At 40.6% G+C, this 15,122-nt stretch overlaps 1 protein-coding gene across 1 annotated transcript in view; it reads right to left on the reverse strand.

Moving 5' to 3' along the window:
* The window catches only part of HYDIN (HYDIN axonemal central pair apparatus protein), a 415,120-nt gene that overhangs the window by 192,207 nt on the left and 207,791 nt on the right, over positions 1-15,122 (reverse strand). The window contains exons 14-15 of the mRNA XM_088830541.1: positions 11,175-11,242; positions 2,237-2,472 (exon numbers count right to left, since the gene is read on the reverse strand). Of these exons, the coding sequence (XP_088686667.1) occupies positions 2,237-2,472; positions 11,175-11,242 (304 nt within the window). The remainder of the gene's footprint in view (positions 1-2,236; positions 2,473-11,174; positions 11,243-15,122) is intronic.

The raw sequence follows: 15,122 nt of genomic DNA on the forward strand, positions 1-15,122 counted from the left end.
ATAATAGGTCTGCTGAATTCTGAGGGGGTAGTATCAAAGGAGCCACAGATCTGCCATGAGGGGAAACTGGCCCTTAAGGACATCAACATCAAACAAACTTTAATTACTGCAATTTAAAGTGTTCCCTATGCCTCTGGGCTACATAAATTCTGAAAATTCAGTACATCAATAAAACACTACAGCTAGATTTCACTTATGGCAAAATAAATGAATATAACCAAGTCAGTGATAGAAATGGTGTGAGAAATAGTCTTTTATTTTAACCAAAATCTTGTCGTTCCTCCCCACCTCCCGTATTCATTATTAGAGCAGAAAATAGGAAACTCTGAAGAAAGGTTAATCCAAGGACAATATCTGACCAATATATTTTACCCTATGTTTGTATTTATTGTGAAACTTGACATTTAGGCTTTTGAAGCCTTGTCACAATTTTTAATTGCTTTAGATGATTTGTATTGGAAGAGATACTTTAAGTGTAGAAAACAGCTTCTGGCATAGGTTATGGCTCTTCTATCTATAAATTATGCATCAGGTAGTAATTAAAATTTTTTTGGTTGGAAAGGGAATTGTTGGATGCAAATTTGAATCCAGATAGACGTGGTTAAAGTGCAGATCAGGAGGGAAAACTGAGGCTTGGAGAAAGCTTTCTGAAATACAAAGGAAAAATAAAGCAAAGAAGGAGTCGCTGATTTGGAAGGAAAACTTGGCAGCTTTGGAGAGAAGCAACCACTACAGCGTCTAGATTCCTGGACTGACTCTAAGCCTGACTTATGTCTCTGAGCTCTGGTTAGAGGAAGTGGTTCTGGCAGAAACCTGCTGGATAGATGCTGTCTTCTGGAATCTTCCTTAACTACACGGGAGAAGATCCACAAAAGGGGGGAATGGTAGGTAATATGTAAGCTAAGCATTACTCTGTAAAAAATAAATTCATTCATTGCAGCTGCACCTCTCCTTGGGCAAGTCACAATTAGCAACTGCTCTGATCTGAATGCTGATGTCCCCACCTCCCTCCCCAAATATATACACTGAAATCCTAACTCTCAATGTGCTGATTATTAGGAGGTAGGGCCTTTTGGGAAGTCATGAGGTCATGAGGGTGAAGCCCTCTTGAGCAGGATGAGTGCCCCTCTAAGAGGCCCCAGAGAGCTCCCTCGTCCCTTCACCAGGTGAGGATACAGGGAGACATCAGCAGTCTGAAATCTGAAAAATGGCCTTCACCAGAACCCTACCATGCTGGGACTGTGACCTCGGACTTCCAGCCTCCAGATTGTAAGAATAAATTTCTGATGTTTATAAGCCACCCTGTCTCTTGTATTTTGTAATAGGAGCCCAAATGGGAAGTTACAACAATATGTGATATCAAACCTCACTGTATCCCTGAAGAAGCCCTTAGAAAAGCTGAAAAACCTCCTAGAATAGATTTAGGATGAATAAATTCATGGTGAGATATTATGAAGCATTTAAAGCAAATTTGGGGGGTAAAACTCACAGCTGAATTAAATATTGAAAGATAATGACTAAAGAGAAAATTATCACCGTAGCTGTGAAGTCATTTTTTTTTTTCTTTTCCGGAAAAGATAAAATGATTTAAATTTAGCAGCCTTCAGTGTTGCTAGACCTAACTGCCTGGAGAAGCAAAAGTAAGTGATGGGAGACAACGAAAACTTTTCTCAGTTAGCTGTGGAACAATTCTGCTGTTGGCACTATAAGGCCATAAGCCAAGCATCACACTGTGGACCTTCAAGCACTGCTGGGAACATCACGTCCACATTCACCAGAAAGGTCAGATTCAGGTTAAAAATTTGAATACACTGGATATCTTCTGGGACATAAACCTGGATACTTACTAGTATAAATGACTTGAGTCTAATGGAGGACCTGATTGTCAATGAGCTCTTAAATATTTTTATATTAGTATTGATGAGTGAACTATTAGGCACAGAGCAATGATTTCAGCAGAAATTGCTAGAATCCACTGTTCTGATAAAGGCAATGCATTTAGACTGATGGAAACCTACTGAAGCAGTGTCAGTTCTTTGGCCCAATATATTTGTATCTGGTTTCTTTTGCCACAGTAGTTTACTTCCTTGTAGAGATAGGCCCACTTTTCCATGTGAATTAGAGGTACTCCCTCTCATTGACACTAGCCATATAAAGCAAACGCTAGATGTAGTCTCAGTAACTATTTGACAGTTCAGCTGTATGGCTACATATGCTGGAAGGCTGAGCACTTTACCCTGATAGCAGCAAATCCTTGGGAGCGAATGGTGCCAAAACTGGGGGTTATGGTGAATTCTTTTGGTCTTATTACAGGTAATTCATCCTTGTTCCAAAATGGTTTTTTGTTGTCTGAATACTGCTCACAACTTGAAATGCTTTGCTGGCCAATGCCATCCCCAGGGACACGCAGCTTGAAGGTCATGGGGACCAAGGAGGTATTATTGAGGGAACATACCAAGGTATGAGGAAACCCTGGAAAACAAAATACAAGGTGAGAAATAAATGCCCTATGATAGCTTCCCTTTAACTTCAACCTCCCCTCTCAGTGCCAAACCTCTTAAATGAATTGGACAGGTAATTCACCACTGCTATTTATTTCCAACTCTCCCCGGTATTGTTTTAAGTTGCACAACCAATAAATACATTTCACTCATTCATTCAATGAGTACTTATTATGCACTTACTATGTAACAACAATAGACATGAAACAAACCACTCTGTCTTCATCCAGACCCCTCTCCAAAGGCAGTCTCTATAATCAGTTTGTTGAGTAATCTTCTAGAAGCACATTTTGCATTTGATTTTTACATAGAAATACAATTTTCCCCAAAGAATAGGAGTATATTTGCTCTTTTTATTTGCTGGTGTGTGAAAGGAGAAGCCCACGCAGTTTTGCTTGCTGTGTGACCCAGAGCCTGCCAGTATGTTATATAATTCATCCTAGACTTGTCTGAGGCTCTTGCTCTTAGAGTGGATGACACAAAATCGAATAATAGCCTCTCCTGAGAGAGACTTTACAATCTGCTTTTGAGCTGGCCAAAGACTAGCTGGCCAAAGCTTTCACCTCCCTGAGACAAAACTGTTTTTTAATGTTATTTCTAGCCCTCCTACATTCTGTTCAGGGAGACTTGTGCTCCTTTCCTAAGAGATGTGGCTCCTTCATGCCTGCAAGCAATAAACCAAACTCTGATTTTGGATTCCCTAGGTGGTCATTGCATCTGCTACCATTTTCAGAACAAGAATGATCTAAAACCATAAGAGAATAAACATGCATATTTCTACTGTATGTAAACACTTCTCTTTCTAGAAATGTTGAAACCTACTGTGATAAAACACAACTGGTCTCCTGTAGTAATTGCTGCAGTACTGCTGGGGATATTTTGAACTGATCTACTTCTCCCTGTCTGAGCCTTTGTCTAAACATTAGGACTGTTGGAGGAAACACATTCACATCTCCCTTATAATTTCACACCTCCTTGGAAGAGACATTTTATGGAAGAATTGTGTGATTAAGGGCACTTGAAAGATTATTCTTGAAAATTCCAGAGATATTGCTAGAAAGTCATTTTCACAATCAAATAATTGCTTCATCTGACTTCTCTGAACTTTTTCAAAATGACTCTTAAAACTACAGATTCTTCCTTATTTTACCCTACCAATTACGGGATAAACACTCTTCAAATGTATGGTGTAATTTGGAAGTGGATCCTATAAAGGTTCACATGTGTCTTTCCAAACCACTGCCCAGACTACTTTCCTGAATCTGTAAGATTTTCTGAGAACAAAGTCAATTACAACCTTCTAGCTAGAACAATTCCTTGTACAACTACTTGTAATAGCCTGTATTGCTTGTGTAGAAGCCCCCAAAAAGAGGATATTGCTTTATTAAAGATCAAACATTCATTAACACAAATGTTATTCCTAGGCTTCTGGTTGCATCAAATCCGAATTACTATTCTATTGTCCACCTGAATGCAAGTACTTTACATCTAATACATTTCAAAAAATCAACATCTATGTGCCTTTTCTTTAAATAATTAACAACACACTTGGCCAGAATGCCTCAAAGACTCAAAGAGACACCTTCATACCTCTCCCAGTACTTAAATAATGATTTAAAAGATTGCAGTCTCAGGAGGTCTGATTCTCATTCAAGATGTGTATTTTCATCTGACTTAGTGTGTTAGTCGCTCAGTCGTGCCCAATTCTTTGCAACCCCATGGACTGCAGCCCACCAGGCGGCTCTGTCCATGAGATTTTCCAGGCAAGGATACTGGAGTGGGTCGCCATTTCCTTCTCCAGATCTTCCCAACCCAGGGATCAAACCCAGGTCTCCTGCACTGCAGGCAGATTCTTTACCGAATGAGCTACAAGGGAAGCCCTTCATCCGACTTCAGCTCAGTTCAATTCAGTTCAGTTCAGTCGCTCAGTCGTGTCCGACTCTCCGTGACCCCATGAATCACAGCACGCCAGGCGACTGCAATACTTTGGCCACCTCATCCAACTTAGAAAGCCCCAAAGAAGAAACTTAAGGAGACTAGGGACAGATGATCACAAGGCTGCAAAGGAAAATTTTCAATTCTGACAGCTGGAGATCTTAAGTGGAAATTTGCTAAAATAAACTTTCAGAAATCAGTGACCTTCAGCAATAGATTGCTGCTATAGCAGCAGACTCAACATGAAGTTGAAAGATTCTGCTCATGAGTGACAGAACAAGATTTTTCAACACACCTGGTATTACTGAGTTTCACACTTTACCTTGTATTCTTTCGTTCTTATCATTCTGCCATATTATTCTCTATTGCTACCTTAAAGTCATACTAATCCTTAACCCTTCTGATATTCACTGTTGTGTTTCCCATTACTGCTAATGATCCCTTACTCAAATCTAGGCTTTGCTTATGCCTGCTATAGTCTCTTCTGCCAACCTTTCTAAGAATTTCCTATGATCATGACAATTAAGCTTTGCCCATAACTCTCTACTTTACACCCTCGTAAACAGACTGGTTCCAAATAGGAAAAGGAGTACGTCAAGGTTGTATATTGTCACCCTGCTTATTTAACTTCTATGCAGAGTACATCATGAGGAACGCTGGGCTGGAAGAAGCACAAGCTGGAATCAAGATTCCCGGGAGAAATATCAATAACCTCAGATATGCAGATGACACCACCCTTATGGCAGAAAGTGAAGAGGAACTCAAAGGCCTTTTGATGAAAGTGAAAGAGGAGAGTGAAAAGGTTGGCTTGAAGCTCAACATTCAGAAAACGAAGATCATGGCATCTGGTCCCATCACTTCATGGGAAATAGATGGGGAAACAGTGGAAAGTGTCAGACTTTATTTTTTGGGGCTCCAAAATCACTGCAGATGCTGATTGCAGCCATGAAATTAAAAGACGCTTGCTCCTTGGAAGGAAAGTTATGACCAACCTAGATAACATATTAAAAAGCAGAGACATTACTTTGCCAACCAAGGTCCGTCTAGTCAAGGCTATGGTTTTTCCCGTGGTCATGTATGGATGTGAGAGTTGGACTGTGAAGAAAGCTGATCGCCGAAGAATTGATGCTTTTGAACTGTGGTGCTGGAGAAGACTCTTGTGAGTCCCTTGGACTGCAAGGAAATCCAACCAGTTCATTCTAAAGGAGATCAATCCTGGGTGTTCATTGGAAGGACTTATGCTAAAGCTGAAACTCCAGTACTTTGGCCACCTCATGCGACAAGTTGACTCACTGGAAAAGAGTCTGATGCTAGGAGGCACTGAGGGTAGGAGGAGACGGGGACGGCAGAGAATGAGATGGCTGGATGGCATCACCGACTCGATGGACATGAGTTTGAGTGAACTCCGGGAGTTGGTGATGGACAGGGAGGCCTGGCGTGCTGTGGTTCATGGGGTCGCGAAGAGTCGGACACGACTGAGCGACTGAATTGAACTGAACTGAAAGTTAACTTAAATACTTCTCCTTGAGTAAAATGCTGCTAGTTTATAATAGGCCATGTGTATTTTTTGATGTTTATATTTATTTATCCCAAAAACTCTGCCCTCAAACCCTAACTTCTCTGTCTAAATTATCTAATGGTCAAGTCCACTGAGAACCCAGAGCCTTCAAAATTTCTTATTCTCATTCAGCAAGTTCTTGTACCTCCTGAAAAATAGTGACTTTGCAGATACTTATCCTGCCCCATTTGATCTATCACCTGGCATACCACTGATGATTTGGTCCATTTCATTCCTTGATCAATCTGAGGAGTTATCAATGCCCCAGTGTTCTTTCAGGGACAATCACTACACAAATTCTATAATTTAATTCTCTCGATAATGTAACATTAGTCAAACTAATTAACTATTAGATATGTCATCCAACATCCAATCCTACCATCACAATCTCCAGCAGTTCAGTTCAGTCGCTAATGGTGTCTGACTCTTTGCGACTCCATGGACTGCAGCATGCCAGGCCTCCCTGTCCATCACCAACTCCCGGAGTCCACCCAAACCCATGTCCATTGAGTCGGTGATGCCATCCAACCATCTCATCCTCTGTCACCCCCTTCTCCTCCTGCCCTCAATCCTTCCCAGCACCAGGGTCTTTTCCAATGAGTCAGCTCTTCGCATCAGGTGGCCAAAGTATTGGAGTTTCAGCTTCAACATCAGTCCTTCCAAAGAACACTCGGGACTGATCTTCTTTAGGCTGGACTGGTTGGATCTCCTTGCAGTCCAAGGGGCTCTCAAGAGTCTTCTCCAACACCACAGCTCAAAAGCATCAGTTCTTCAGTGCTCAACTTTCTTAATAGTCCAACCCTCATATCCATACATGACTACTAGAAAAACCCTAGCCTTGACTAGACGGACCTTTGTTGGCAAAATAATGCCTCTGCTATTTAATATGCTATCTAATTTAGTCATAGCTTTTCTTACAAGGAGCAAGTGTCTTTTAATCATGGCTGCAGTCACCACCTGCAGTGATTTTGGAGGCCAAGAAAATAAAGTTCTGCCACTGTTTCCACCGTTTCTCCATCTATTTGCCATGAAGTGATGGGACCAGATGCCATGATCTTAGTTTTCTGAATGTTGAGCTTCAAGCCAACCTTTTCACTCTCCTCTTTCACTTTCATCAAGAGGCTTTTTAGTTCTTCTTCACTTTCTGCCATAAGGGTGGTGTCATCTGCATATCTGAGGTTATTGATATTTCTCCTGGCAATCTTGATTCCAGCTTCTGCTTCCTCCAGCCTGGCATTTCGCATGATGTACTCTGGATATAAGTTAAATAAGCAAGGTGACAATATATTGCCTTGACGTACTCCTTTTCCTATTTGGAACCAGTCTGTTGTTGCATGTCCAGTTCTAACTGTTGCTTCCTGACTTGCACACAGATTTCTCAAGAGGCAGGTCAGGTGGTCTAGTATTCCCATCTCTTTCAGAATTTTCCACAGTTTGTTGTGATCCATACAGTTAAAGACTATGGCATAGTCAATAAAGCAGAAATAGATGTTTTTCTGGAACTCTCTTGCTTTTTCGATGATCCAGCAGATGTTGGCAATTTGATCTTTGGTTCCTCTGCCTTTTCTAAAACCAGCTTGAACATCTGGAAGTTGATAGTTCACGTATTGTTGAAGACTGGCTTGGAGAATTTTGAGCATTACTTTACTAACACGTGAAATGAGTGCAACTGTGAAGTAGTTTGAGCATTATTTGACATTGCCTTTCTTTGGAATTGGAATGAAAACTGACCTTTCCCAATCTTGTGGTCACTGCTGAGTTTTTCAGATTTGCTGGCATTTTGAGTGCAGCACTTTCACAGCATCAACTGGAATTCCATCCTTTCCGCTAGCTTTGTTCATAGTGATGCTTCCTAAGGCCTACTTGACTTCACATTCCAGGATGTCTGGCTCTAGGTGAGTGATCACACCATTGTGATTATCTGGGTCATGAAGATCTTTTTCGTACAATTCTTCTGTGTATTCTTGCCATCTTTTCTTAATATCTTCTGCTTCTGTTAGGTCCATACCATTCCTGTTCTTCATTGAACCCATCTTTGCATGAAATGTTCCCTTGGTATCTCTAATTTTCTTGAAGAGATCTCTAGTCTTTCCCATTCTATTGTTTTCCTCTATTTCTTTGCACTGATCACTGAGGAAGGCTTTCTTATCTCTCCTTTCTATAGTCATACTTTAAATATTTTAGATACCAACCAATAGTACTATTACCTCTTATCTACTTCATGATAATTACAATATCCTAATATCATCAATATCAGCAGACCCTGTGATGCCAAATCTAGATCTTTATCTGTAATCAAGTAAATGCCATGTCTCCACCACTAGTCTGTAACTGACGCTTCTTTAAGAATGGGCCTTAGTGCCCATCAGTTCAGTTCAGTTCAGTTGCTCAGTCGTGTCAGTGCCAGACTTTATTTTTTGGGGCTCCAAAATCACTGTGGGTGCTGATTGCAGCCATGAAATTAAAAGACGCTTACTCCTTGGAAGGAAAGTTATGACCAACCTAGATAGTATATTAAAAAGCAGAGACATTACTTTGCCAACCATGGTCCGTCTAGTCAAGGCTATGGCTTTTCCAGTGGTCCTGTATGGATGTGAGAGTTGGACTGTGAAGAAAGCTGAGCACCGAAGAATTGATGCTTTTGAACTGTGGTGTTGGAGAAGACTCTTGAGAGTCCCTTGGACTGCAAGGAGATCCAACCAGTCCATTCTAAAGGAGATCAATCCTGGTGTTCAGTGGAAGGACTGATGCTAAAGCTGAAACTCTAATACTTTGGCCACCTCATGCGATGAGTTGACTCACTGGAAAAGACTCTTGACGCTGGGAAGGATTGGGGGTGGGAGGAGACGGGGACGACAGAGAATGAGATGGCTGGATGGCATCACCGACTCGATGGACATAAGTTTGAGTGAACTCTGGGAGTTGGTGATGGACAGGGAGGCCTGGCGTGCTGTGATTCATGGGGTCACAAAGAGTCGGACACAGTGCCCATAACGGGATGCTATTATCAATCTCAGTTACCCAAATGTACTACCCAGCACTACTGCAATCCCTGCAGACCTTGCTTAACTCCACACAATTTATCTATCACCCTGAAATAATTTAAGAAGTCCTCCAATGTCTGGCTGGCTTCTGTAACAGTACAGTTCTGTTCTCTCTTGCATATGGAACTATCAATGTACACCTCTATTAGTCTTTCATCCCTGAGCCAGTAACATACTTTATTTTATCTCTCTCATCAAAGCCCTACCTGTATAGGTGGGGTAATAATTAGAGAGCTTCAAATAAATAATTCTCCAATGAATCATGTTTCTTTATGGTAGGAGGCCAATCTATCTGGAGAAATGCATGACACCTGGTATTGGAGTCATGAAGACTCTAGTTCCAATTCTGGAATTTGAAAATGTTGTTACAAGATAATTTTGAAAGATTGCTACAAAACTGTTCCTAACTTTGGTCATTAAAGTGCAGAATCCAGAAGCACAGAAAAGTAGCTTAAATTCACTGACCTAAGTGTTATGAAAATCAAACAGCCTTAGGTTTCCTGTTGGCAAGAAAAAAGGGTATGCTATTGTTAACCTTTCTTGTCATAACAGAGAGTAGTTTAAGGAATCCGTCTCCAAGCTCAAAGAAAAGGCAACTTCGGTTTTGAAGGTGGACTCAGGAGAGTAAGTTCTCAGATCTCAGACCTGGGTGGTCTTGGGTCATGGCTCTGGAGCATCTTCTAGCCTCTCGTATCACAAGAGCCTAGCTTCTGTATCGCATCTTATTGTGCCGCTGTCACAGTTACCCTTCAAGCTGTAGGTCACGTTAATTTTCCTTCAAAGGAGTTTATCATTCAAATATGCCCTGCAGATTTGTAAACCTCTCTCTAGCCATTTTCACAGTCTACATGAAGAGACATTCAATTTCATTTATATAAACTTTCTTATGGTATGTGCCTTACCCAATATAACATAGGTCAGGGTGGGGGCATTGTATAAATACATGTGCTCTGAATTTTCAAAAATTTTACAACACCCACATGTTAAAGCAATTTATAAAGGCATTACAATTTTTCTTAACTATTTTTCTCCAAGTTAGATGGGCCAACTTGAAATGAAGCAAAAGAATAAAAAATCAAAATGGAAAACAATAGAGCAAAATGGAAATAATTAAGGAATAAAGATTCAGACTAGGGTTTCTCAATTTAAAAAAATTATCACCTCCTAAAAAGAACCATTGTGATAAACTAATTTTATATCATCAAATCAGTTAATTAAATATGCTTTAAATTAGACTCAATTCTCTCTAACAAGAGAAATAAATACCAAGGAAAATGATTCTGTTGGGTAAGGTGGACCTTTGGACACAAACCATTGTTATATCTAAGTTTTCTCAACCCCCAGGAATCAATTTTTGCTTCTATAGGGGCAACTGTCAACACCCAAGTTGAAAAAATATGATTTAGATAGATCTCAACTGAAATACTAATTCTGCTACTGCTGTGTGACCTTTGGGAGTTATTTAACTGTTCCAGTGCGCAGGTCTTCTATCTTTAAAATGGGAACCTTAAAGAGTGCCTCCCCCTAGGATTGCTAAAGTGTTTGAATATCATATTTCATATTATTACTTAGCAGCAATTGGACTACAAGAAAGAACCAATTAATAAGTAAATTTGCTTCTATTGTTGTTATCATTTCTATTATTGGCGAAGTTCAGATGGGAGAAAATGACTCAGGGAAGCAAGTGAGTAAAAAGACTATACAACAATAAAGAAGAGTCTTTAATTTGAAGTGATAAAACACCTGACTTAAACCACCATTGAGTTCACTTTAAATTTGAGAGCATCTCTGCTGACAGGCTGTGTAGCCAAAGTGGCAAGTCAAAATCTGCATAAAAACAGGGTGTTCAGAATGTTTAGATAGTGGAGTGAAATATAAAGCATTCTGTTGTTCTATTGCAGGAAGTGGGGTAGACAGCCATGGCCTGACAACTACTGGTGTCCAGCACATGGCTAAAATGTTCACCTAAAAACTAGGAAATGGCACCAAAGTGCTAGAGAGGAAGAACAATTCTAGAACCTCTTAGCTATTGCCCACACAAAATGGTGGGAGAAATTCTTTGTAAACCTTCTCCCTCCCATGTAGAGGGAAAAGGAATTTTTCCCAATATCGCATTTAAAATGGAAAAGTACTCACCAAAGGAAACATCACCAAAATGCAGAGCAGGAACATTAAAATGGAAGGTAGGTCCAATGACACAGCCTCTGGAAGTAAGAATATACACTGAGGGAATGGAAAGAGAATCCAGTGAATTCAAGGTAACAAACAAGAAGTGGGCAGAGAGTGAGCACCGAAAACCATAATTTGGCATTTAATCAATTACAGCATCATCTAGGACTCACAGAAACTGTAAGATGATGGTCAATCACAATGGTTCTTAAAATTCCTTTACAACTTTCAAACCTTTGGGTTTTGGCAAATGATGCAATGGTTAATTTATCACCACATTCCTACCAATGATGAGGCAGAGAAGACACACCACTAAACTAACGGCACAAAATGTTAATGTGGATGAGATACACAACATGAAAAGATATTAACTCAGACAAGAAAAAATTATAGTTTAATCCAGGTATAGACATCAAAGACTATCAATGATACCAGTATTCCTTGGCCCACACTTTTATAAATCTGTTTTAATCCAGTTCCTACCACCACCTAGCTGTGATCTTGGTCAATCACTTTACCTCTGCAGGTCTGTTTTTTCCCTAACATATAAAAGAGAAGATGGGAATAGGTGGCCTTTCAGTTCAGTCGCTCAGTTGTATCTGACTCTTTGCGACCCCATGAATCACAGCATGCCAGGCCTCCCTGTCCATCACCAACTCCCGGAGTTCACTCAAACTCATGTCCATCGAGTCGGTGAGGCCATCCAGCCATCTCATTCTCTGTCGTCCCCTTCTCCTCCCGTCCCCAATCCCTCCCAGCATCAGAGTCTTTTTCAGTGAGACAACTCGTTGCATGAGGTGGCCAAAGTATTGGAGTTTCAGCTTTAGCATCAGTCCCTCCAATGAACATCCAGGATTGATCTCCCCTAGAATGGACTGGTTGGATCTCCTTGCAGTATAAGGGACTCTCAAGAGTCTTCTCCAGCACCACAGTTCAGAAGCATCAATTCTTCGGCGACCAGCTTTCTTCACAGTCCAACTCTCACATCCATACATGACCATGGGAAAAACCATAGCCTTGACTAGACGGACCTTTGTTGGCAAAGTAATGTCTCTGCTTTTTAATATACTATCTAGGTTGGTCATAACTTTCCTTCCAAGGAGTAAGTGTCTTTTAATTTCATGGCTGCAATCAGCATCCGCAGTGATTTTGGAGCCCCCCAAAATAAAGTCTGACACTGTTTCCACTCTTTCCCCATCTATTTCCCATGAAGTGATGGGACCAGATGCCATGATCTTTGTTTTCTGAATGTTGAGCTGTTGATTTTCTGTTTCCCTCTCATGCAAGGCTCTTGCAGTGATGGTCTTGGAGTGATGCTCTAGCTTAAAACAAATAATAGAGATTCCATAGCTTCTAGCTGACTTCATGGAGAAGGCAATGGCAACCCACTCCAGTACTCTTGCCTGGCAAATCCCATGGATGGAGGAGGCTGGTAGGCTGCAGTCCATGGGGTCGCTAAGAGTTGGACATGACTGAGCGACTTCACTTTCACGCATTGGAGAAGGAAATGGCAACCCACTCCAGTGTTCTTGCCTGGAGAATCCCAGGGACAAGGGAGCTTGGTGGGCTGCCATCTATGGGGTTGCAAAGAGTCAGACACGACTGGAGCGATTTAGCAACAGCAGCAGCAGCTGCTGCCTTCAGGTGTGGTAGATAATATAAGGATCCTCAAAGATGTCTATATGCTAACAACCCCCAAAATCTATGAATATATTAGGCTTCATGGTAAAGACTAATTAAGGTAGCATAAGGAACTGAAGCTACTAATTAACTGAACTTAAAATAAGGAAACTGGGCTTACCAGGTGATGAAGAACCCGCCTACCAATGTAAGAGATGTGGGTTCAATCCCTAGGTTGGGAAGATCCCCTGGAGGAGGGCATGGCAATCCACTCCAGTATTCTTGCATGGAGAACCCTATGGACTGAGGAGCCTGGAGGGCTACAATCCATAGGGTTGCAGAGAGTTGGACACGACCTAAGTGACTTAGCAGGCATGCACACAAGATATGGACATTAGCCTGAATTATCTAATTGGGTTCAATGTAATCACTAGGGTCTTTAAAATCAGAACATGGAAGCAGAAGACAAGGTAGGAGTGAGGCAATGTGAGAAGGAATCAACCGGCTTCTGCTAGGTTTGAAGATGGAGGAGGGAGACCATGAGCTAAAGACTGTGGGCAGCGTCAAGAAGCCAAACAAGGTTAGGAAACAAACACTCCCCAAGAGCTACCATAAACAAACACAGCCCTGGCCAATACTTTGATTTTAGCTCAGTAAGACCTGTGTTGGACTTCAAATAATATACGTGTATTGCTTTAAGCTACTGAGTTTGTGGTAATTTGTTACAGCAGCAATAGAAAACTAATATATCAGATATTTGTTTATTCCTGCCTTTTCCCATGGTCCATGTTCCTAAAATCTCTAGACCAAAGGTAAGAACTGAAATAATTCCCCATTTGTGTGCCAGGCTTTCAAAAGTTAGACACACAGATACCAGAAATCCCACTAAGCCTGAGTCTTCTGATCCACCCAGATCCAGATGTTGGCGATGTAGGTGTGTCATACCATGATGAATGCACTTGGTGCCCCAGTGATACTTCCAGCTGTTAGAGATCTGACTATAATATGTTGAGAGGCTCCTGCAAGCCTGGGAGGAGAGGTGACAACAAAGACTCAGTACAGGAAGTTTCTATTCCAAAAGCCTTTCCCAGGACCATCTATTCTATTTCATGCTAATAATCCAAAGTGGTTTCAAAAGGAGCGGCTGGTACTCAGGAGGAATTAGGATCCAGCTGAGAATGAAGTCAAACGAGCCTACAGATTAGATACTTGACTTGTAATAAAAGTTTCGGGGAGGCCAAAGTAACGAATAGATCAAAAGTGTCTGCATGCACAAAAGCATAAAGAAATAGGAAAGAAGATCACAAAATTGCACAATGCAGTCGTTTAATCAGTGAAGCAGAAAAAAATCAGAGTTAAATTGCATTTGTTCAAAGGCCTTATAACTAAGGGAACGGCAGCTGAATACCAACTGGGCTTAGACACTGTCACACCCATTCAAACAGGGATTCTATTAGGACAGTCTCTGCCAAGATGGTCCCCAACACCAATGCAGTGGTCTGTTAAGATTAGAATTTTAAAGACTAAGAGATAGAGTGATTGAATTATTATGATGTTATGTAAAACAGACTAAATGAAAACTATGCTACAGTTAAACTTCATAAAGTCACATATGTAAACCAAAATTGCTTATAGGTAATTTTAAAAATCACTTCAATTTTACAGTGTTGTTTATCCAAACACTTTAGTACTGTGTCATGCAACTGGAGAAATAAACAGAAAAAAATTCAGCAATAGTTTTGATAACTTTCAAGGTATACTAGCAAAAATGATGTGGTATTGAGGAAAGAAGATTACCTGACAGTAAAAGAGTAAGAAATAAAATTTCAGAATCCACAATATAAACTTTAGAGAGACTTCCTGGGCTATAAGGCCCAAGAGAGTATCCCTGGCAAAGTCATAAGTAAAATGAGTATTACTCTGTGGAACTGAAAATAAATAATAAATTATACACGTATTTCAACCTTTATGATTAGACATTTATTTATGACACCAGATATTTACCAAGTTTTCAAAATTACTGTTTGTGGTATGACATGCTACAACAATTCTGGACAAATGCAATTTAGACAAGAATATTTCTCATAGCAATTTGTAATTAGTTTTAGGATGAAATAAACATTCACAGTCAGATTTTCCTTTCCTTTGCAAGAAACAAGGAGTGAACATGCAAAAATAAGAGGCATGGGAGCTGGTATGAATGGCAAGGCCCAGAAACTTAAGAGACCTAACCTTCACAGAATACCTGTGGCATTAACTAGTCCAAACTTACCTGTGAGAAGGTTCCTAGAAGAT

The sequence above is a fragment of the Moschus berezovskii genome, chromosome 22 (assembly GCF_049115385.1).
Source record: "Moschus berezovskii isolate FMDL1 chromosome 22, NW_MosBer_1.0, whole genome shotgun sequence".
In the NCBI taxonomy this organism is placed as follows: domain Eukaryota; kingdom Metazoa; phylum Chordata; class Mammalia; order Artiodactyla; family Moschidae; genus Moschus; species Moschus berezovskii.